General features: G+C 30.4%; 1 protein-coding gene across 12 annotated transcripts; it reads right to left on the bottom strand.

Moving 5' to 3' along the window:
* Positions 1 to 2,604: 2,604 nt before the first annotated feature.
* LOC139487807 (uncharacterized) lies at positions 2,605 to 24,337 on the bottom strand. Of its 12 annotated transcripts, none has more exons than XM_071272932.1 (8): positions 24,249 to 24,337; positions 18,583 to 18,722; positions 17,596 to 18,105; positions 17,106 to 17,253; positions 12,085 to 12,102; positions 9,446 to 9,659; positions 8,431 to 8,492; positions 2,605 to 7,346 (listed from the first exon to the last, which is right to left on the bottom strand). In XM_071272932.1, exons 3-7 carry the CDS (start codon positions 18,077 to 18,079, stop codon positions 8,433 to 8,435), a joined length of 924 nt encoding a protein of 307 aa, XP_071129033.1. In that variant the 5' UTR covers positions 18,080 to 18,105; positions 18,583 to 18,722; positions 24,249 to 24,337; the 3' UTR covers positions 2,605 to 7,346; positions 8,431 to 8,432. The 12 variants fall into 12 exon arrangements, with proteins under 12 accessions (XP_071129033.1, XP_071129027.1, XP_071129032.1 ...); XM_071272926.1 differs by having other exon boundaries at positions 18,671 to 18,722; XM_071272931.1 differs by lacking the exon at positions 24,249 to 24,337 and adding an exon at positions 24,158 to 24,176 and having other exon boundaries at positions 18,671 to 18,722.
* Between the last annotated feature and the right edge of the window lie 9 nt (positions 24,338 to 24,346).

Raw genomic sequence — 24,346 nt, 5'->3', positions numbered from 1 at the left:
ACTGGACCTTGAGAGTGGGCATAATCAAACAGAAGTTGCAAACAAGGATCGATGCAAAACAGTTTTCACAACTCGTTATGGGCTGTTTAAATACACTTTCCACTGAAGACCTCGCAGAACTAATTCTATTACCAATTGAAATGTTCCAGATGCTCAACATAGCCCATACGGTATGCTATGTTGAGCATCAGGAACATTTCAATTGGTAATATAATTAGTTCTGCGAGGTCGTATGGGCTATGTTGAACATCAGGAACATTTTAATAGGTAATAGAACTAGTCCTGCGAGGTATTCTGTGGAAAATGGGTCTTATCTACCTTGGCGATGAAATAATAGCCAGTCCGGATCTTGAAATTTATATACTAGTAAGACACCTTACTCAGGTATTTCAAGGATTTAGAGATCATGGTCATTTTGTTATTTCACTTTTTCTTATGTAGAAAATAATGGTTTGAACTTGGTTTTATAGCTTTATACCAAGATAGACTTCAGCCAGCTATATTATTGGAATCAGTACCTCTTTGGGTATCCCGTTAGCGAAAAAGGCTTATTAAAGTGGATGTGCTTTATATCCCAGAAGAGGAAACTCGCCTACAAGAAATTCTTGGAGATGAAATATCAGACTTGGACGGGCTGAGTGTGATTGATACATATGTGTCACCTTGTTGATGGCACAGGCTGTAGACTCAGGTGTGATTGTGAATACGAACGATAAGCAGCCATAATTTCAGATGATAATGATGCAGCTACCAACGATGAATCTGATAATTCAAGGGGAGTTAAGACTATTAGTTCATTTGATCACGCGATACAGACTTTGGATACAAGCGTCAACATAACCGAAAATGCAATCAAAGATTCAATAATATAAGATGCCAATTCAGAATGCAAGGAGGTATTATTCCTTGATTCTGGAACACCGAGTCTAGTCTCAGGTGATATTCTAAATGAAGTCAACGAAGACGACAGAGAGAGACTCTCAATGATGCATAACTTGCAGGCAAAGATTAAAACAAAAACGGATAACAGTTCACATTCCATTGAGTCGAGGACACAGGATCCTGGCTCACCTGAGAATCATAAAACACCTAAAGAAGGGAAGCCACCCAAACCATTAGATATGGTCGAAAAATAAACCAACTGTGGCGTTTCAGAGGTGGACAATAAACATCAGTTCAAACTGAAGACATTTCTGTTGAAAGGTTACTGACAAGTGCCACAGGCGGAACAGGATCTGCTTACTCTTCCGAAGCACCTGAGGAATAGTGAAACGATTACTGGTTTTGGGATTGTAAACTAACTTTAGGTTGATCGCTCTTTCAATAAAGTTCGAGTTTTAGTCTTTAGTTTTCTATGTTGTGTCTTCTGTACTATTATCTGTCTGTTTGTCTTTTTATTTTTAGCCATGGCGTTGTCAGTTTATTTTCTATCTATGATTTTCACTCCCCATCTGGTATCTTTCGTCCCTCTTTGAATAGTGGAACGATTACTGGGTTTGGGATTGTAAACTAGCTTTAGGTTGATCGTTCTTTCAATAAAGTTCGAGTTCTGCATACATCTTTTTGTCGTAGTCGTAGTTGTTGATATCTTATATGTGTGGTGCCAAATCGGATCCACGTTACTAACAAAGAGCTTTAGGCATCACAATATAAGCCTTAAATTTACAAATCAAATACCAACATCGTTAAAAAGAACTTCCAGTCTAACTCATCATTGAGATTTCTGAGGAGAAACCCGACAACAAGAATGGAAAAACTTAATTTTATGTTTGAAATCATTAAGATCAAATTCATCATTCAGGTACCCAGGTATCACTAAAACAGATCATTATCACTTATCCTTGAAAATGAGGTCATGGTCAAATTGATTGACACCCAGTGGAAAATATCTCATGCATATTCAGGTTGAAAACAATTAATTCAATAAATAGATCCTACAAAATATACTGACTGGCATGACAAACACTAATTTTTATTGACACTGGAAAATGCTTGAATAGGACAGTATTTTGCCTGACATCATGTCACCCTATAAACCAATCTAAAAGTTGATGCAAGGGTGTTCTTTTTATATAGAGAGCATGAAACTCTCCTTTTTTACAAGATTTTGAAAATATCACCATTTTGCCAGATATGGCTGTGTACTTACACCCTTTTGTATAAATTGTGACACATTTACTAGTTTTGAGATAGCAATTTAGTTCAGGATAAACAAATTCTCATAACTTTTAACCATCTATATTTTCATGCTTTCTTATAAATTAAGATTACTGATTTTGTCATGTTTGTAATCTACATACATTTGATGTCACAAAATATTTTTCTTGTATTTGTCTTTCATTCATTTGTTCATTTATCTTCCTGCCAATCTAATGAGTCATGCCATTTCCAAACGATTTTAAGTCAAGAGAGGGTTGAGCACTCACGGACATGTTGACCCCATCAAATTTCTTTATTGCTGTCGTATCCTATTTGTTGTTATGTTATTGTTTAGCCCTAAATAAGACGGCATGTATTCTGGTTTGAACTTTCCAAGTCAAGGGCAATTTTAGCTCACTATATGGGTTATATTGAAAGGCATTTAAAACAGCAACAGTAAGACCATTATTATTCAAAAACTTTTTATTTCCTTAAAAATACTTGACATCTGAAGCATTACACTGTCCACCTTGTTCACAATAAAATCATGATTATATAATGTGATTCTGCATGAATAACAATAATCATGATCATGTTTAGATGATGTGATTCTGCTTGTGAAACAATAAATCATGATCATGTTTAAATGATGTGAATCTGCTAGTGAAATAATAAAATCATGATTAAAATGCTGTGAATATGGATGAATGACAATACACTCTTGATAAAAACTTATGATTCTGTGTGAAAGACAATACAATCTATGTTATATGATTCTAAATGATTAGTTAGAACACTTCTCCCCTTGTTTGAAAGAATAATACTGAGGAGCACATGAGAAAGGTATTTTGTAGTCAAAATAAGTTTCATCATATGATTCAGAGTTTGCCAAACCCCAATACAGACTTGTTTGCTAAACAAACTTCTTAACAAAAGAAAATTCAAACTGTAAACTTTGGAAGACTTAGGTTCTATAAATTATCATAAGAAATATTCTCAAGTCTATTTCGCAACATCTTGAAGAAAGAAGACAGTTATTTAAGCTGGTCTTTGAGATCCTTTAAAATAGCACTAACATAAAAGATAAACAGTGTACTTTGATTTTGATATCTGAAAACACTTCTATTGATCTGACACTTTCGAATCATTACTATAACTGTATTGGGGTTTGTGAATAAAATTTCACTATCTATACAAATATATTCAATGTTTGATCTTGATGCATCAGTATTGTGTAGCCTGAACACATATTAAAATCATTTCAATTATTCTAAGGTTACAATCTACTTTCCTTAAAAAGATTGTGGCAGTCAAAAGGTGACTTTAACTCTGAAGGTTGAGATTTATGCCTAATGAAACTAGCAATTCTGAATAATAGGCTGTGACTGGCTAAAAGTTGAAGATTACAAATCATAGAAAGGAAATCACTTACTAAACCAAAAATAAATCCAAATCATATTTCATCTATATGTGTTTTTATAAATTATAGAATAAAATAAATAGTTATTAAACAGCTAATAAGGATTAAAGAGTAAAGATTTTTTTTCACTTAAAATGTAAACATTGTATTGTTTTAAGCAATGGAAGGACATTTTTTTAATAGCTCTCTTACTTTTTCCAAAATTGTTGTTGAATTTATTTTTTAGAACAGATAAATCTTTAAACCATGCACAAATTCTGTTATTTTCAGTAAAGTAGTTTAGATGACAAATATACTTGAATATCTGTGTTTATATCAGTCATAAATTGCTTGACATGGGCATAGATATGTTTTAAAGAATGTTTACCTCATTGAAATATGTTGTTTGCAGTCTACCTTTAAGAGATAAGGCCTGAAAATATGTCCATCTAGCCAGTGACAATAGGGTTTGATTGCAACTAATGTAATCTTTGACCCAAAATGTAGATAAGTTACATATTGCTGATGTTTTACACATTGTGTTCACATTTGAATTTTATTGAAATAAACATTTCTGAACAAGGAAGTATAATTCAAATGTTATGTTTTATGTAATGCTGGAACTGAATTCTTTAAAGTTTTCAGTTTGATTTTGATTTAGCGTTTTCTTAATTAATTGGTTACAACATCTATCCATGCATAAACATTTTGTAAGCACGAAACCAGGACGAAAGCACATCAAGACAACAAACATTGAACATACAAGTATAACTAAAAACATAATATAAACAGTAAAAGAATATTGTTAGAAAATACAAAATCCCAGTAGTGAAATTCCCCAAACTTAAAAATTATACATTATCTATGGCATTTAATAATTTCTCTCTTATCAAATTTACTAAATGCCTTTTTACTTCATTTTTTTCTGTACATAAGAGATGAATGCACAATTTGTCATTTGTAAGTTATAAGAAAGCAAGTGATCTGGAATGGGGTACAAAACTGTCAATAAACGTTAAATGATATTTTAATTTTAGTTGTATATCGTAAACAAATCAACAAATAAATTGGATACTAAAATTAAACATCATTTAATGTTAAATGATTCTTGTGCAACCCATTCTATAGTAGAGCAAAAATAGTTTCAATGCATCATGCCAAAATATGCAGTCACTCACATTCTTATTTCTCAGAACTTGCAAAATTTGCATTCATTTTATTTATGTATACAAATGAAATACCGGGATATTTAGGCAAATGAACTACGGTAATAATGGTATGCATTTTTCAAAATAAATAAATGAGCAAATAAACAGACAACAATAATACTAAGTTATGAATAGCTTAAAATCTAAACACAACCAAAACAAATACCCTTATGTTCTCCTAAGTTGGAAAAAGTCTTAATTTGTTTATAGTGGTTTCAAAATGTAAAAGAATAAAATGGTAAAAAAATTGTATTTAAAATGTACTGCTTATGATAAATGACATTTGTAGATGCCGTCTAAAAACAGAATAAAAAGTAAACAAATAAAATGTTTATATATTGTGCAGCTGTATATTTTCAATACATTTGTATATCAAAATGTTTTATGAAAATCATTACTTAATTATAAAAACTTCTGCACTGCACAATGAATATTAGAAATTTATTGTGTGTATTATAATGGTCCCATTCTTTTATGAACATATTGATTGATGCCGTTTAATATTAGGTGATGATGAAATTTTTAAAAATATTTACACATTCTCTTAAAAGACAACCAAAATTAAAAAGAAGCTACTATGTTTAAAATCAAAACATCTTAAATTTTGCTGTTATAAAAGGTATTTTTTATAATTTTCATTTTTGTCCTAGTTTTGTAAAATTCTGGTACTGTTTAGATACAGTCATTGATGTTGATAAAAACATCGACCCCATAATGAACCTAAATGTTGACAATGACAATATATGTCCAGCCATAGCAATATTTGTCACAAACTAGATAAAAATATGTTTAAAATGTTTGCCTACCTCTACATTTTTTTTTTTCTTTTCATGGGATTGAAAGCATTAAAAAAATAATCCAGATATCAAGAACAACTCAAACTTTTCCTAAATAGTCTTGTAATATATAAATTTTATAGAAAGGTTGAGATTTGTTTAAGAATCACCACTAGATTAGATACATACAATGTAATTAATATGCTCTTTCTGCTTTATGTTGGAAATATTTGGTTTGATAAAATTATGTATATGTAACACAAAAAAAGTCAACTTAAAGCAACAAAAAACAAGCACCTAGACAAACAAAAGAGGTAGAATGATCAACAATCAACAAAATTAAATTGCAGTAGTTATACAAAATGTGCACCAAAAATCTTAACACCTAATTAATTCCTTCATTATTTGTCAAGTTTACATTGATCTAGTAATAGCCATGATCTTGCAGATATACTTCAATTAATGCATTAGCTACATTCTAAATTACATTTGGCAAAGGGAAGCAATTCTAAGTAAAACAGACTGTGTTCCCTTTCAATGGAAACTTAATGGTAGGAGCAAGTTTTGATACATGTAAGCTGTTCAGAATTTTCATTCCATAACCACCCTTTTGTCATAATTGTGTGATACTAATATTCTTGAATCACTTGCTTTGTTAAGACAGGGACAACAGATTGTCCGTTCTATTTACTTAAATGAAATTCAAACAGATCATATACATATAAGATAAAGCATTAATGTGAAATTTAAAAGATATTCAGAAGTAATAATAACCTATAATTAAAGTAAAGAAAAAAAGCTTTTTATTTTTATTTTTATGACTAACATGACTAACTTATCCCACCAATTTGAACAGTCTGTCCCACCTAACACTGATTTAATTTAAAGTGACCATACTGTACCCTATTGCAATAACATTTAGAAATATGCAAACAATTGAATTTAAGAAGAAAAACTTACAAATTTTTAAATAGCTGCTTGCATTTGATGACACAAATACTTTGTGATGATGAAATTATTTCCATAAAACTACAAAATTTACATCTTTTTCCCCCTATGGTACACTATAAGAATGACAAGTTGTGCTTAAAATGATCATAGATAGGTATGTGATATAAGAAGGAAACCAGTAAATATATATGATTTGTTAAAAAAAATATACCAGGCTAAAACCAGAGATTCAGTACAACTTTTGTTGTATAAACTAACATTTTATGAATACTACTCTCCCCTTACCACATGATCAATTGACAAATTGTACTCAAGGTTTTCCTAAAATGTGCGCTGAATGTAAACAATGCTGTTTGTGTACTATTTCAGAAAAAGGAATTGATATTATAAATGATTATTCCAGAGTATATTGTATCACAATTATTAAAACTGATACAAATTTAAGTACAAAAATAATCTTTTCAAATGCCTGAATGGATAACATGTGAACATAAGTAGTTGTAAAGAAGTACAAATCGATCAAATGTTTTCATTTATAAAAGCTCTGAATGTTTTGTTTTTTTTATGATAAAAAATATATTTTCCCCTGGAATCAATCCTATCTTTTCCCTCATAAGAGATCATTGTAAATCACAAGAAACTTCCATGAGTATAAAATTACTCAATATAAATAAAAAGAACTTGAATAAAATACAAACGGTATCACACTCTTGTTCTAACTACAAATAAATTACACAAAATAGATTATACAATGCTGTATATACAATGAGACATATGTAATCTGGAAGGAGTCTAAATATTATGGTCTATGTACAGTGATCTTTATGAAACAATTCTCTCCTGGAATGATTTCATTTTACTCTGGAACATTTTCTGAAAAGATAAAAGTTTTGCATTAATAAATGCCACAAAATAATTTCTGCAGAAGAAAGGTCTTTGAAAAGTGTTTCCTTTTACATAATTTACATTAAATGAAATTTACACTTCAAAGGCTATACTCTTTTCATCGTCAATTATGTTAATATTTTTGATTTAGTCATGCTTAACAACTATCATCATTTCTCTCTTACTTAGCACATTTTTAATCATTTTGAGACTCAAACTTTGTGATGTTTTATCACTCATTACAATATGATATGTCATTTTCCCACTTTTTATCATATTTTTTTAATTTACAAGTGAAGACTGCCTTTTAAATTGTTTAAAGTTTTACAATTCAACTATGAAGAATAATGGAACGTTATATCTTATGTGATACAGTAGTGAGAACCAATTCTTATTGATGAAAATGTAAAAATTTGTTAACAAATGATTTGATACATACATTTCTCATTAAATGAAGGGAACTTATGATGTGACATTTCAGCAACCAGTATGTCAAACGAGAAACTTTTTTTCTTTTTTTTTTTTTAACATGTTTTCCACATGATCATTAGCAGAAAGGTTTAAAGGTTTCAGTGAAGAAAATTTTGGGAAGATAAACTTTTTAGAATGAACAGGTGTGTCTGGAGGATTTGTTTAGATGAAATATACATGTATTGAGAAATTTACTGTCCCTCTGGTATCTTTCGTCCCTCTTAAAGGCTCTTTTACATGACATTTAAGTTTGATCATTAAACAAACCAATTAAAATAAATAATTTCTTTGAATTAAATAACAGTGTATATAATCATATATATATAAAAACAAGAATGTGTCCCAAGTACACGGATGCTCCACTTGCACTATCATTTTCTATGTTCAGTGTTTCAAGTTGATTGGACTTCAACTTCATCAAAAACTACCTTGACCAAAAACTTAAACCTGAAGCTGGACGAACGGACAGACGGATGAACAAACGAACGAAATTACGGATTCACAGACCAGAAAACATAATGCCCCTCTACTATTGTAGGTGGGGCATAAAAATCAAAAACCTATGTATGAAGTAAGACATTGTCAATTTATGTTATCTTACCGTCAGGATTTACTAAAGTTCAATGATGTTCTTACTCTTGGTGAATTCAGTGACTCATTAAACTGAAATTAAAGGAAAGTTATTATTATACCTAAATCGGAACTACAGTATGGTGAAATTGACCTGTAATTGTTTGTAACCATTTCCTCTGGTTGCTTTAAATGGATAGAAGTCTCATTTGCATTCCTACCACTTCTTTTTTATATTGATGATGTGTATTAACTACAATATGCCCACAATTTAAAAAGAAATATGAGTAAACTTTATATTTGGTGCACATGCAACTTTTGAGACCAGCACAGATTGTAAGTTATAATGACAAAAAAGATTTACATTAACATATTATTACTTCCATAAAAACATGAAGTTCATGAACATAAAGGTTTAAAATAATTACATTTTTTTAAGACATACATGTACACCTTAGTGACCTTACAACCATTCCATACATCAAATACAGTTGACTTTTTGCTTATTGCTTCTTATAAATGAACTTAAACCAGGAAAACTTAACATTGGTCAATTGGAAATGAACTTTGTAAATGATGACAAGGTCAGATGAACCATGCTAGCTATGTATTAAATATAGTTAACATATTCCTTGTAGTATCTAAGAAACAAACTAAACCATGAAAACCTAACATTGACCAATGAACATGGAAATGAGGTCAAGGTCAGCTGATACCTGCCAGACATATACACCTTACAATCATTTTATACACAAAATACTGTAGACCTGTTGCTTATAGTATCTGATATCTGGATCCGGACAAGACCACAAAAACTTAACCTTGTTTATTGATCCTTGAAATGAGGTCTAGATCATATGAAAATTGGCTGACCTTGCAAGGTAAATAAATTATCCTATTACTCATAATAAGACAGAAATTAAGATTACAAAAAAATCTTAACTTTGTTTTCAACTAAACTATGAAAATGAGGTCAAGGGCAAATGATTAATGCTGTCATCTGATCTCTAACCCTGTGCCAATCTTTAGTTTTTTTTATATCTTACCTCTGACTGATCGTCTCCACTGATGGACTGTAACTGAATAAGGTCTGTCAGCTGACTAAGTTTATATTTTAATGTTGCCAGTTCCTCTAATACTTGTGAGTACAGTTCAGCATCAATAACAACCACTTCCTTTCCATCCATTTGCATTGTTTTAACATCCTGTAGACTCTGGAAAGCTGAAGGTAGGTCTAAACTTGCCTCAGAATCAAAATGTCTGCAAAAGTTAAACATACTTTCAATATATCTAATTACTGTAGTACTTACTACTGTTAAACAGCCAATTTCTTTTCACAAATTCTTTATGAAATTTAGATTGAATTTCAGGGACTCTTCACATAAAAAGTCTTATGATTAAAGTTGATCTTTAATTATACTGAAATGTTCCTAACCAACAAGTGATTTAAGTTTTGTTTCTTTAGCAAAGAGCCACTGCCCTTTACGATATTGGTATGGAGACTACCCTCCAATGTAAACCTATGCCAAGCTTATCATAATAATTAGAGTATGACTTCACAGTTAAATTGAAATGAACTCAAAAACTTGCTACCTATCTCAATTTTCAGTAAATGAACTCAGCATAGATACCGGGATTAAAATTTTGTATTTGCACCAGACGCATGTGTTGTATTCAAAATACTTATCAGTGACGCTAAATAAGCTATCTCCTTAAAGCTAGAACAAATACTTTCTTTGCACAGTAAAGGTAACCATTTAGCACTTAGGAGCAAATGCAATAACCTATGACTTATTTACTAAAGGGTGTCATCATAAAACTAAGTTACCAATTCCAAAATTACATATAAATACCAGTACCATGTATGAATTCAGAAAAGGATCAATCTTGGTTATGTTTCATCAATACTTCTAATCTTATTTAATGGTGGAATTTTTGGTTGCCTTTAAATATAATTATGAATTGGGCTCCAGTTATTATTACAGCAAAGCTTAGGTTTATGAAGTAAGTTAAGGTACCAAGACCAATATATGAAAAAGGTAATTAGAGCCTAAAGAAAGCCAATGCATGATTTTGAAAACAAATGTTAGGGCCTTCCATTACTTGTCTTCTGTATTAACTGCAAAAATCAACAAGTTCCACCAGTATTATTTTGTTGGAGACCAAACATATTGTTAATTTAGCAAGAAATAATAATCTTATTATTTTGAATTCACAATTAATTTACTTGCTCTTTACAGAATTGAACCTACACAAATATGTTTTTAACTAAAATAATATTAAATCAAGGTTGTTTTGTATAACAAAATTGATGTTGACTTATTTTTAAAGTCTCTGTAAGTATATCCCCTATCATCTCATTTTATGATTAAAAGGCAAAAACTAAATGTACACTTCCTTAAAAAAACAAAAATTAACAGGAAAGAATTTCATGAAAAAGTGCATGAATAATTTTCTAAAATATTGATTGAGGTTTTTATACATTCATTTTCCTTATAACATATCAATAGAAAATATAAAAAATTGTTCCTTCTATCATGATACAATCAATACAAATAGAAAATATAGAAAATTGTTCCTTCTATCATGTTACAATACAAATAGAAAATATAGCAAATTGTTCCTTCTATCATGATACAATACATACTAAACTAAATAACATTTCACTCAACAAACAAGAACTCAATGTTCTAACCAACTTCAATCCTTCAAAATTTTAAAACGCATTGTTGGATTCACAGAAAAAGATATTATCAATGATAAAAAAAGATCTGCAGTATGGGGAATCTCTCATGCTTTGAAATAGACATGCTTTCCTATTTATTGCATATTATCTATATAAAATATAGGTTATTTGGTTTTCTCTCTAAGAACTCTTGGTAAAATTATCAAGGAACTAAAAGATGCATAAATAAAGGTAATTTATGTATATCATCTCAGAAGTCTTATCCAAATCATCTAGGGTATTCAACAAAATAATTAGCACAGATGTATTACTAGTAGGTGCAAACATTAATGCATGATGGAATTGGTGTAAGGAACTTTTATCTGTGCCACATGTTTTGCCTGTCCCTAGTAAAAAAACTCTACTAGATATCTATATCTTAGTGCTTTTTGTCATTTGATGAGTTTGGTATTGATTGCTGGATTCTGGTAGTCTTATTCACATTTGGTGTAGACATTGGAGTGATTTCATGAGTGACATATCATATGGACACGTGTTTTTGTTTGTCACCATACAATGACCCAAACAATAACTTTGGTTTTAGTTTTTTTGAATGTAATTGGGTTGCTGTAGGATTGATCTATATCAAACTGATGATCTTATTCATAATTGTACAATAAATTTACCCAGACTAGCATACAAAAATACAGGTAGAATTGTTTGGTGTAAGGGTAGTCTGTTGTACTGTCTAATATTTTTGGTTAATCATTTTATGTACAATGTATTAATTCCTACATATCCTATTGGCATATTCTAATGGGAAATATAACTCATACACCTAACAACATTTAAAACAAGCAGGTTTCCTACAATTTAAATAATTGATATAACAGGACACATGTTAATTTGTTTAATGGAACCAGCATTTGCTACATGAAACATTCATTATATGAAACAAGTCTTAACTACATTCTCATAATAACAAGGAACAAGGCACCTAACCAGCATGTCTTTACTTACATAGTTAATCTCCTGAAACTGAAAGCAAGGTCATATAGTAATCAAAGTAAAATCAAGGTCAAACCCAAGTACTGATAATGTTTGGGATAGGAGAATAATTACAGCATCCTTTTAATACATCTGTCATGATAGTAAATGAAATGATGCCTAAATTGCTGCACTTCAATTTGATCAAATCAGATATGACTCATAAAATAGGTTGCACAATGATAAAACATCTTTGAATGCAAGATAGGAACAAATTGCAGTTTTCATTCAAGTTTTCAACTGCCAGTATGTAGTCCAAAAAGTGCTATAGCAATAGAATTTAACCAACAATCTTTAGAAATGTAATTATCAAATTAAACACTATTGAATAATGAAGATGTAGCAAATAATTACAAATACATTAATCTATGTTTATGACTTTCTTGGACCCATTATTGGACAATAAATGATTCTTGTTTTACATGGCTTTAATTATTATAGTCATGAAACAAACATTTCTCATCCATTATATTTAATCAACTATAAATCCTATCAACTAATTATCTAATGCTGCACTCAAACTGTAGCTAGATGTAATAGTATTCATGGTATTAGAACATTGTTTGACTTTCTGTATGGCAGAGGGAATATAAAAAGGAAGTTGATGAGTTTTTATACTTTATTCTAAATGTGCATATTGTCCTGATGAAAGATGTCCTAATAGGTTGATATAATGTTTAACATTATAGGTCATTCGATCCTTGATGTAAGACACAGCAAACAGTGTTTAAACATGAAATCAATATACTATTACAGCATTAACAGTACTGATCAGGTTATTTTAATAATTAATCTATACATCGTGCAGATTTATTGAAAAAAAATTCCACAACAGAATAGTGTTCTAATAGAACTTTACATTGACCAAAATTTATAGTGAAATACCATACCATTTCTTCTAAAATATTCACTTACATATTGATGAGGAAGCAGAATTGATTGATACTTTAGAGACAGAGAATTTAAATATATTTTGAATTTAGCAAACAAAAAGTTTTGTACCATTTAATCAATTTTTGTGGATTGAATATTATATACTGTTGATTAATTTATTTTCGTGGGTACCAATTTTTGTGGATTGATGCAAACTTGTATTTTTATGGACAATCAATTTCATGGTTATGCCGAAGTCTGCATATAACCTTATGAACAATTTGTAATTTAATAACTGAACATTTTAATTCATGGTTCATTTGAACTCATGAAAAACATGAAAATTGGTATCCAACGAATAATTACGAATCCACAGTATACTTTTGAATCAGTTACCGATGTTTTACAATTTTTAAAATATGTCAATTGATATAATCTATGTCTGCTGGTTATTTATTAATCTTTACATCTCAGTATTTAAATGCAATAGATCTAATATACAGTTAACGTTTGACACCAAATTACATCAACAAACAATTTTAATTGGAAAACATGTAAATAAAGAAAGGAAACAGAAATACACCATTCTTTAAAATTGACAGCTAAACAAGAATTAAGTTACCCTTTCATATCAAGATATAATGTTTGAACTTGTTCATTGCATAGAAACATCACAGTTAAACCCGGGTCAGCCTTGACTTTTGGTCGAGTTCAGGTACTTAAATTCTTACTTTGTATGTAGTGCTATGAAGGCAGGTGTGTAATTTTCATTTTTTGCCACATGTATTGTTGTTTTCTTTGACCTATGAACTTTGATTATTCCTGTGGTGTCTTCTGTCTCTAGATAATATGGAAGGGAGGCACATAAAAATCTTAAAATGTAATTCTAGAATAAAAATTTTGTTAAACAGTCTTATTCTGTGTAGAAAGGATAGAAATAGTAAAAGATATGATTTATACACCATCAAAGATCCTAAGAAATTGATTATACAGACTAGATTGAAGAACATTTGTAATAATATACTATGGCCTAGCCTACGTAACACAAACATCATACTAAGGAATAAAATCATGTTAAAAGGCTTTGATAACTCTTTGCACTTACTCTTCCAGAAAGTGCCAAAAACAACTTTTGCATACTGCGTAAGCAACTTTAACCACAAGTAACTAATTCTATCAATGCATTTGAAACAAATCAAGCTACATTTGTACAACATGAAAAGCTACAAAACATTCCTGTCTCAATGGTTTTCCAAATATATGCCCTCAAACATGCAATAGGTAATCACCGTAAGCATAATTGTGTCAAGTATTCATAACCTTGCAGATTAAATCATAACATATGCAGAATCCATGTTACATTTTGAAGATATCTTGCTGAGAATTTGAATGTTAAATAATTATGTTTTATAATGGAAACCATAGGTTGTTTCCTTTGAAATGGAATAAATAGATTAATTTCTGTATTAGCACTGTTGGTTATTACAACTATCATATAAAAGCTCAGAATGGTTGTAAACAATAATTAGACCATAAAACTCAGTCAAAAGAACACTTATTTTTCTAAATAGGGTGGTGGTTTCCATGTTGGCGTAATATTTTTCCGAAATATAATAATAATCTTTCCAAACAGACTAAAAACCAATTTATTTCAATGATTCAAATTTACACTTTTGGTTGACAAATGTATATACATGAAAACTGTTCCCCCTTTACACTACACACAAGTAATAAAAATAATTTTGCATTCACTGATAAAACTTTACTTTAAAGCCTGATAACTATAAGATACAAAAGTTCTTTAAGCAATAGGTAATGAACCTACTAAAAAGTTCACTTATGCCAGTAATGGTGTCATTCATCATAGAAAAAAAGTTTGTTAGGTAAAATACAAACTTTTCAGCTATAAAAAAATACTGCATCAAATTTCCATTGTATACATTGAGGAGATTATTCAACATTCCAGCTATAATGTAATTTCTAAACATTTATACATCATGCATGAGTAAGTAATTATTCCAATTTTCATATTTAACATTTTATCCGGACTTTATATAACATTCCTAGAATAATATCTGAAATCAATACAGAAATAATGCAACACACAAACTGACAATAACACTCATGCTGTTACCACACAACAAAATGTTGATAAGGTCATAATGAAGGAATTCTGAAAACTATAGCACAAAATGTCTTCACAAGAAAAATCTTGATCACTTTTTTTTTATATCTAAAAGGGTCACTGTGACCAACATTATGTTGAATTAATGGAAAATTACAAAAAATTAGCATGCTAACCTTACATACTTCAATCAAGAGTTTAGGAAAATTGGGTCATGTTGACCTAAATTGGGTTGGTATTATCATATAGGAAATCTATATGTTACTGAACCTTTCCTTTAAATAGATAATGCATATGCTATATCAGATATGGTGTTTATTCAACAAGGCACCCAAAATAGATGTATATGCTTTAATTAATATATCGTCGCTGTTATGCAAAAACCTCGTATCTCAACATTTTGCGGAAATCTTTTTATCGATTATTTAGAATTAAATATGTATGTTCCACTATATGCGAAAATATCTGACCTTCTAACCAATCATCAACCCGAATTCTGACATGTGACGAAAAAGTGTAGTCGGATTGGTGAGACATTTTGTTGTGCAAAAATATCGTATCTCAAAAGAAAAAAATTTTGCACGGCAGCTGACATTATTACAGGTACAGTTTTATCAATTTTAGGTTCTCAAAGCTAATATATTAGCTTAAAAATAATGAAAATACAATATAGGTGCAGAAATTTTTGCTCGTCTTGGTAATTGATTGGTTAGAAGATCAGATATTTTCGCATACAGCGGAACATACATATTAAATTCTAAATAATCGAAAAAAGATTTCAGATTTTACTGCCTGGTGTAAAATTATCAAAACCTTAGATACGAGGTTTTTGCATAACAGCGACGATATGTATTATTGTGTTATCTTGACATTAATAAGAGCTTTGTAAAACTGTCCGATGGATCCATGAACACCTAAAATCGACAGCCAACAATTCTTAAGTAAGATCCAGAATTATGTGCACTATTTCCCAGTGTCTTGTGGTAGATCTTACATAACCATGACAACCCAAAAGGATCAGTATTAAAGACAGAGACATCTTCTCTGGACAGTTTCCAAAGTGGATTTTGACAAGAAAAACAAGAAGAACACCTTCAGCTTATGTTTAATTTATATTATTCAGTTTACCAATATCAGCTTAGCATGGTCAGGGAATATATATTAATAACTTATTGGTCATTAGACATATTAAATCAATAGCGGTAACAAAATAGAAAATTAATAATAAAACCTTAGGCCTATAATAACGAAGACCATGTCCCAAGGACACTGTATAGGAATTAATAGTCTGTCTACAGAAGATTAATTACAAGATACAATTAGTTTGTGATGAAAGACTTCCATGCAATGCATGCAATGTTAAGAATTCCGTGCATTAAGTTAGTGGCATCCTATGCTTCTTTGTAGTAAATGCCTACTACACATACTCTATCATTTATCTATAGTAATATGTTTACAAGGTATTCAGTCCGACAGACATACAAGATTATGTTCCTGTGTAGGACGCATAATATACGTCTCATAGATAGAAAGTTTTCAGTATCTAATGATTTTTATCAAGGATAACTGTTTGCAAGAAAAAAAATAGCATATTCATATTTTTCAAATGAATATTGCTTCAGAATTTTGAAAAGAAAAACATAAAAAGGTCTTTTGATAGTTTTTCAGATGTAAACATCTGAAACGTTACAATTTTTGGAGGAAACGTTGTCTCTAGATTGTTTGCATGTAATGTGAAGTAGAAAGGCTTTTAGCTTGGAAAAACTTTTGTTAATGTGTAAAACATGGTCAAAAACACTGAACCAAAGGTGGGATAATTTTGCTACATGTATTTAAATAGGTTATTGAGGGTAACATGTAGTCTGCCTAGAGTAAACAATAATTTATATCCTTTTCCTATATATATTTGTGCTCTAATTTTCAGAATCTGGCATTATATCCTGACCAGGAAAGAAGCAGGGATTTGAAGCCTTGTTTTACCTGTATCCTGTCTTACCTCATTTCACGAGAAGATCGTTTTGACATATCCAGTAAAACATTTTCACAACTAACAGTACTGGTGCGACTATCCTGTCGTCTAATCACTTTTTTGTCATCCTTATCCGGAGTTGTTGGCGCTGTGTCACATTTTACCCTCTGTGCGTCTAATGCGGAAAAATCAAATTTAAAAGTAAAAGTTTCAGAATCATAACTTATGTAACTGTTAGTTTTACTGTTATCACGACGTAATTTGGTAGTACTTCCAAGAAAATCAACAGAATCAAAAGTTGCTAATGGTGCACGAATGCTTAGTTCATCAAACATAAATAGATCTGAAGCCTCACTATGACAACGGTCCAAGTTACTACCAAATGAACTAGTCCAATCTAAACTGTCTGAAGACTTCCATGACAGTCGAAATTTCTTATCTGACTTCTGTCCAATTTTCTTTAAACTTGGTTTTAAATTAAAAAAATCAGAATTTCTTTTAGAACTTTTAAACTCACCATAAGTAAATGACCTATTTTGTGCACCACAAGTACAATTTGAGCTTTCTTTGTCCTCCAAAATATGATCAACTTTCTTTTTGTGTAAAAGACTTGTATTTAATGGTTGACTTGATGTTGCTTCTACATGTGACTCTACTTCATTGGGAGAGAGGCTCTCTATCCCACTGTCAGAAGTAGCAACACCTAGTCCATGTTTAAGATCATCAATGTCTTTGTCTATAAGTGGAATATTCTTTACTATTTCATTAAAGTCAATGTCTTTTTCATTTTCTTCTTCAGTTATTGTCAACTGACCATCAGTTGACTTGTTGTCATGGTTAAAGTTATTGTCCACATTTGCCAATAGTCTGTCATCTTCATGTGGTTTGACTGGTGAATATTCTATTTTTATTGCCAACCCATTGTTCTGCTTTTTATGTGGTGACTTCTGTTTTGGTGAGAGTGAAGCTTCATGGCCACTTTTAGAATAGCATGCACCCATCTGTTTTTTAATCTACATTTGATGCTCTGAAAAATAGAACATCTGTAAGTTAGAAATAATTCTATAGAATTGATGTGTAGAGAATCTGTAATATATATATGTTACTTTTTGTATAAAGTTTTGGTTTACCGAAAAGATATGATTTTACAATGAACTAGATAACAGAATTTTGTGGAAGAACATATTGTAGTCATAAGATTGACAATCAGGATTAAACTAATATTTTTTAAGCTTTATATATATCCATATAGATAAGCAGTTGCAATTCTATATAAAATAAACAGAAAAAGGGACAATTCCAAAAATACCAAACATTTTCAAAACAAACAACAATTAATGTTAAGGTCTGGAAGATAGCTTATAGAAACTAGTATAAAGCTAGCAATCTGATAAAATATCAGACTATAATGATGTAACTTCTTCATAGAAAGAATGTAATAATAAAAATCCATTATAATCAATACAGAAAAACACTGAAGTACATGTAGATGCAAATAGCAAACCTTTTTAGAGAAACTTTTCAATATTCCCAACAAAGCAGTAAATCACTATGAATGAATGACTGGCAGTTTTGTTGTAGGATCTACTTACTTGTTATCAGGTAAACAATTAGTGGATTTGTGCAGCTGTTTCTAAACTGATCCTGCAAAAGATAAATTCTTCAATGTTATCCCAGGAAATGGTCATTCTCCATCGGACTGATCAATATTACTTAGTGAAATATTATAAATGGAAACAACTACCGGTGATTATAGAAACTTTAACAAATGTAACCCTATCTATATTGATATACATGTATTTATCTATGAATAATGAATTAAAACTCTTAGAATAAAATAACACAGCTATATACCTGTATTAGCAAGTATCAATTTCTCTGGTGTCAAATTCCAAAACTACAGTACGAAGCAATAAAAGTACATCTAACACACCTTCATCCTCTTGTACACTTTGTTTTGATTGATTTAGTCAACATCAGCAGTTTTCCTCACTTCACATACAACAGCTTGTTCATGCATAATCATTATAATTGATAGAGAAATAACATCGCAATTGTCCAGACAAAACATAGAAAGATGAAACTCAGCCAAAATATACTCTATCTAACCCTCAAACTTGACATACAAATAGTATCAACAATAATTTCTTACCCTAACAATTGTTAGTAATTAACCGGATAATACCTGCCCCTGCAGGACATCAGACACAACAACATTTTACACCTGTTACAAACATTAGTTCACCTATAATCACCTGGACATTAGACCCACTTACCTGAATGGTGTAATTACATTGATTTTCATATTTCCAGAAAAAAAAAACTTGTTACCGATAAAATACTGTGTTATCAAAGTGATTCACTTTCTCGTTTGATCAGTTTGTCTCAATGATATTAATCTATATAATCACCTCTGATGTTACCGAGATGTACCATAGCTATGTTCCTCAACAGGCAAAACAGATGTTACTTACTATAACTGATTCATCGACAAATTATTAAATAATGTGAAAAACATCAATTTGCAGGCTAATAATTAGAAAACAATATCAATATCAACATTTTATTGAATATACAAGATCTGACTGTGCTATATTGAATGTTTAAAAGTTACTTCCTTGAAATATAAGGCTAAGCAAATAAATAAAATGAAAATAAATTTGATAAAATAACAATTAATAAATTAATTGATTGTTTAATAAAATGCAAACAAAAAGAAAGGCCAAACAGTTTTTATTATAATGTTGCTTATATTAAATAAACTGTAAACTTTACTTATATTTTCACAAATAATTAAAAAAACAAACTTAAAAGCTTTTTAAATCCTTTCAGCATGGAAAGTGTATGAAAATTTACACTTCATTATTATCCTAAATGACTTTGAAAGCATAAATTTTAAGCTTCAGGTAAGTTTAAAAGTCTATTCTCTAGTACAATATATTGAAATTGATGATTGAAAGAATACTAAATCCATTATGCAACCATGCCTAAAGCAAATTCACTGTGGATACTTATTATTCCTGTCAATACTAATATTCCATTATTCATACAGTTAAGCACATTTTGACAAGTTCTATAAGCTTACAACACATATTAAACATTTGATGATACCACACTAACTTTAATTGGATAATGTATTCAATCAGACTAATATCCCCCTAACACTCTGTAAAAAAATAAAAAAAACCCCAAAATACCCAAATATTAATTATTTGAGTTTTCTAACTTCCTGCAATAAGAACTGGCTACTGTGATATAGTCAAGATTGCTGAAAGTTAAATTGAGAATGGAAATGGGGAATGTGTCAAAGAGACAACAAACAAAGGACCAAAGAGCAGAAAACAGCTCAAGGTCACCAATGCCAATGGGTCTTGATCACAAGTTTAATTCAACAGCATTATACACAAAGAAACACCTAAAACCCAAATATTTCAAGCTTGGAAACTTAAATAGGAAATGAGTGAATAAAGTGTGCACTTAATTAATTACTTTCTTTTAATCTATGGATATTTCATCAAAATCAAATTCTGGATCCTGATAGGCATTTCATTACTTTATGATTAAGAACAATTGTTTTGTGTAAAAACTGTTTAACACCACTTTTGGCACTATTGTGTAATTAAGTGGAGGAAGCCATTGAGGTCACCAATGACTTATACACATAATTCAGCATAGGCCATAGCAATTTTTTTTATATCTGTTTTTTTTTAAATGTGGGAGGTGTACATGTTGAGCTTACAGACAGTTAAAAAAGTTCAATAAACTGAAATCCCTATAATGAGCTCCTTAATTTTGTTAAAAACATTCATGATTCTAGCTGGAACCTTGGGAGAAGTTAAACAGTGTTTATTTAAAATTGAACAAATATTGACTGATTTTGACATATATTCAATCCTGTCTTCAAAACTTTATTAATTTCAATTGATTATTTAAAATAGTTATTCAGCTCATTTATGGGTGCTGTGATTTTCAATAAACTATACTGCTCAATGTGTCAGCTGCAAATGGACACATATTGTAAATTCAGAAATTATTATATGCATTTAAGACTAAAAAGCGATTTTAATTTTAGTGATATTGAAAAACATCTGTCTATTAATTTAATAACATATTTCAAAATGTGAGTTTACATTATTGCGATCATACATGTAACAATGTTCCATTTTCATTTGTTGATATGTATAAGACTAGACAGCCAAAAAAAGCATTAAATGTTGTTAAAGAAAACTACTGTGGAACTCAACTGTTACATAACCTAAATACTATTGATAACCTGATTGAAGAATTTTGTGATGCAAATTACACTCATAGCAAATTTATGGTCAGTCAATGTAAAATTCAGGAACTGGAAATTGGTGTACGTAATGTTTTCAAATGTATATAAAATGTTTATGTCTTGGTCATTTATGGGACAACTCCTATACCTAAGATTGACAAATGTATACATTTTGTAGTAGGCAATTTAACTCTATTTGAATGCCATTACTAATAGTGGGAGAAGGGCTGCAATACACATGCTATTGTCTGAATAGTCAGTAAATAAGCCATTTATCATACAGAAAGAAACCAATATATATTTTGGGATGCAGTAGTATTTTCCTTATACTGCAAGTCTTGCAACTATTCCAAATATTTTGGGTAGACTATTATTTTTTGCTGAAAAATAATTAAATAATGCAACTAATCCTTGTCTTGATTATTTATTACTCTAGTCAATTTGGCAAGGATTGTCAGTTTTCCTTCTGAAGGTCAGTAGTTCTCTCTGAGCACCCCCCCCCCCCAAATAAAAACCGACCGCCACAAAATATCACAATAGTGCTGAAAGTGGAGTTCAACACCAATCAATCAAGCCAATTTGTTGATCAAGGGATTATTGATTAAATAAAAATATCCTTTTAGTTTTGAATAAAAAATAACACCTAACAACATCAAACTGCTTTACGAGCGTAACAAAACCAGTAGCTTGCTTTTTGGTGAATTTTTTTCGAGTCTGGCACCAGAAAGTTGCTCAGTGCCACAGCAGACATGAACTAAACATAACACTTGTTACTTTTTGCGTCTGCATCACTTTTGCAAAATTTGCAGATATATACATTTCAGCATTCAACACTCATAGAATAAATGCTGTCAATAGCTAGATTTTATGCATCGTGTGTACAATATTTTTTTTTATCAATCTTATATTCTATTGCACCATAGACTTAAGATTATTATTTCACGTTTCAAAGTACATTGTACTCAAAAAATCTTCTGTAGGCTAGCACTTCATATTATCAGTCAAATATCAAGTTTGTTTGATAAAAAATTTATTGTTTTCCATTTTTTTCCAACGTTCAACAGAAATAAACGTATATGTACATATAATTTAATGAGTGCAGTTCACCAAAATTGAATGACTAGGTAAGCAAGGCGAACAAAAAGGTTATTGACATCTAGCCACATATATCATTTCTGCATAACTTATGATGGTTTCCTCAAAAAATGTTTCATATATTCTTGATTAAAAATCAGAAATAAGATGGGCAAAATAGCAATTAACAGGCTATTATTTGAACTTGGAATTATTTTTAATTATGGAATTTGCTTGATTTCTTGTTATTGAAATTTTTTATAAATTCCATGTTTATTCTGTACTGAAATGCTCTGTGCTGCGCACAACACTTTCTATTACAAAGAAAATACTATATTTTCAATAGAATGTACTGTGATGCGCACAACACTATCTAACCAAAATACATTGTATGGAAAGTTTTATTAACCGCTCAAAAGATTTTAATACCAAATTAACATGGAATTAATTAAAAAATTTTAGACACAAGAAATTATGCAAATTCCATAATTAAAAATAATTCCAAGTTCAAATAATAGCCTGTTAATTATTAACTCTAAACAAATCACTATTTTGCTGTGGTCGGCAAAATAGCGCAAAGAGGGCTATTTTGCCGGAGCTGGTAAAATAGCACCTAAGAGGCTATTTTCAATGCTTGTGCCGGCAAAATAGCCACTGCCTTAGGTTAAACTGTTGAGGAATTATCACTATTGGTCCTTGCGATATTTTTTCAACAAGGTCTGCAAATTGACACAAAGTATTGAAAGAAGCAGTTGATTTAATATTTGAATATACAAAACAAAGCAGGAACTAGTCCAAATAATTATGATGTCTGGCAAGGCTATTTTAAATAAAATAGCCTTGCTAGACGTCATAATACACCTTATCGCTATTTGTCCGCCATTACTGGATATCACACAGGTTCCCGTAAAATTTTGACGTCATAAAACAAAATATCTGACGACACAATGGAAAAGTGATTGTTGTTGACGTCAAAAGTTCAAGCGGCCGGGTTAGCCGGGATTAGCGATAAGGTGTATTATGGGGACGAAGTCCCCAATAACAGTAGAAAATTCAATAAAAAAAAAATTCGGGAAAATTTCCCGAATTTTTCATTGTACTAATGAACTCAAAATCGTTCAATTTTTTTTATGTCATGTTTTGAAATCCCGGACCTGCGCAGAAATGTACAATGTACTTCCTTTTTCCGGTCTCGTTTGTATGAAACTTTGAATAAAATATATATTTATCAGTCTAGTATAAAATAGGAAGGAACGCGCAATACCAATTTCATTTTTAATAATTCCTTGAAATGAAATAACGTTACCTGATGATAGCGTTTCTTTGTTTACATTGCATATGACGTCATAACTTAAATAACGTCACAACTAAAATCCCTAACAACAGAACCAAAATCGGAAACGTTACGGTATTTCCGTTTCTTTTTCTTAACAAATATATAAATGTAAGTTACAAAAAAATAATTCATACAGACTTCGTCCCCATTTACAGGTAATGCCTGCCTCATATTATTTGGACTAAGCAGGAACACATGAATTGGGGCAAGTGCATCAGTTTTCAATAACCAAAATTACATGTACATATGTATGTGAAATAATTTGTCTTCAGCCACAAATTTATTTTATGGCACAAACCCACAGGCACTTGTATATTTACGTTGATAGTGGGTCTTCCAATGGATAGAAACAAGTGCCTGTGCACAAACCTATATAGTATAATTTAACTTTACTTGTGTCCACCTAAGGGCTTTGCTACAAGATTAAGTTTGTAACTTTAGTAAAGTTTAGATTGGTCAGTTTTTGTATAACTAAATGAATTACTGTGACAAAGCTTGTTTGCAGCTTGGTTTTGTTTTCGAAATCACTACAAATCCATATTTTGTGAAACAGGAAGTTGTCATTGAAGATTGGTGGCGCTC

The sequence above is a fragment of the Mytilus edulis genome, chromosome 9, assembly GCF_963676685.1.
Source record: "Mytilus edulis chromosome 9, xbMytEdul2.2, whole genome shotgun sequence".
Classification (NCBI taxonomy): domain Eukaryota; kingdom Metazoa; phylum Mollusca; class Bivalvia; order Mytilida; family Mytilidae; genus Mytilus; species Mytilus edulis.
The sequence above is the reverse complement of the archived record's forward strand: the minus strand, read 5'-3'. Positions and strand labels throughout refer to the sequence as shown.

What these genes read in the sequence shown, in the direction of transcription:
- LOC139487807 (XM_071272932.1), bottom strand. Translation starts at nt 18,079, where the DNA reads ATGGGTGCATGCTATTCTAAAAGTGGCCATGAAGCTTCACTCTCACCA. An exon ending in AAATAGGTCATTTACTTATG is followed by an intron (nt 17,254 to 17,595) that starts GTGAGTTTAAAA and finishes TTTCCGCATTAG; the next exon opens with ACGCACAGAGGGTAAAATGT. An exon ending in GTGGAGACGATCAGTCAGAG is followed by an intron (nt 8,493 to 9,445) that starts GTAAGATATAAA and finishes CTTTAATTTCAG; the next exon opens with TTTAATGAGTCACTGAATTC.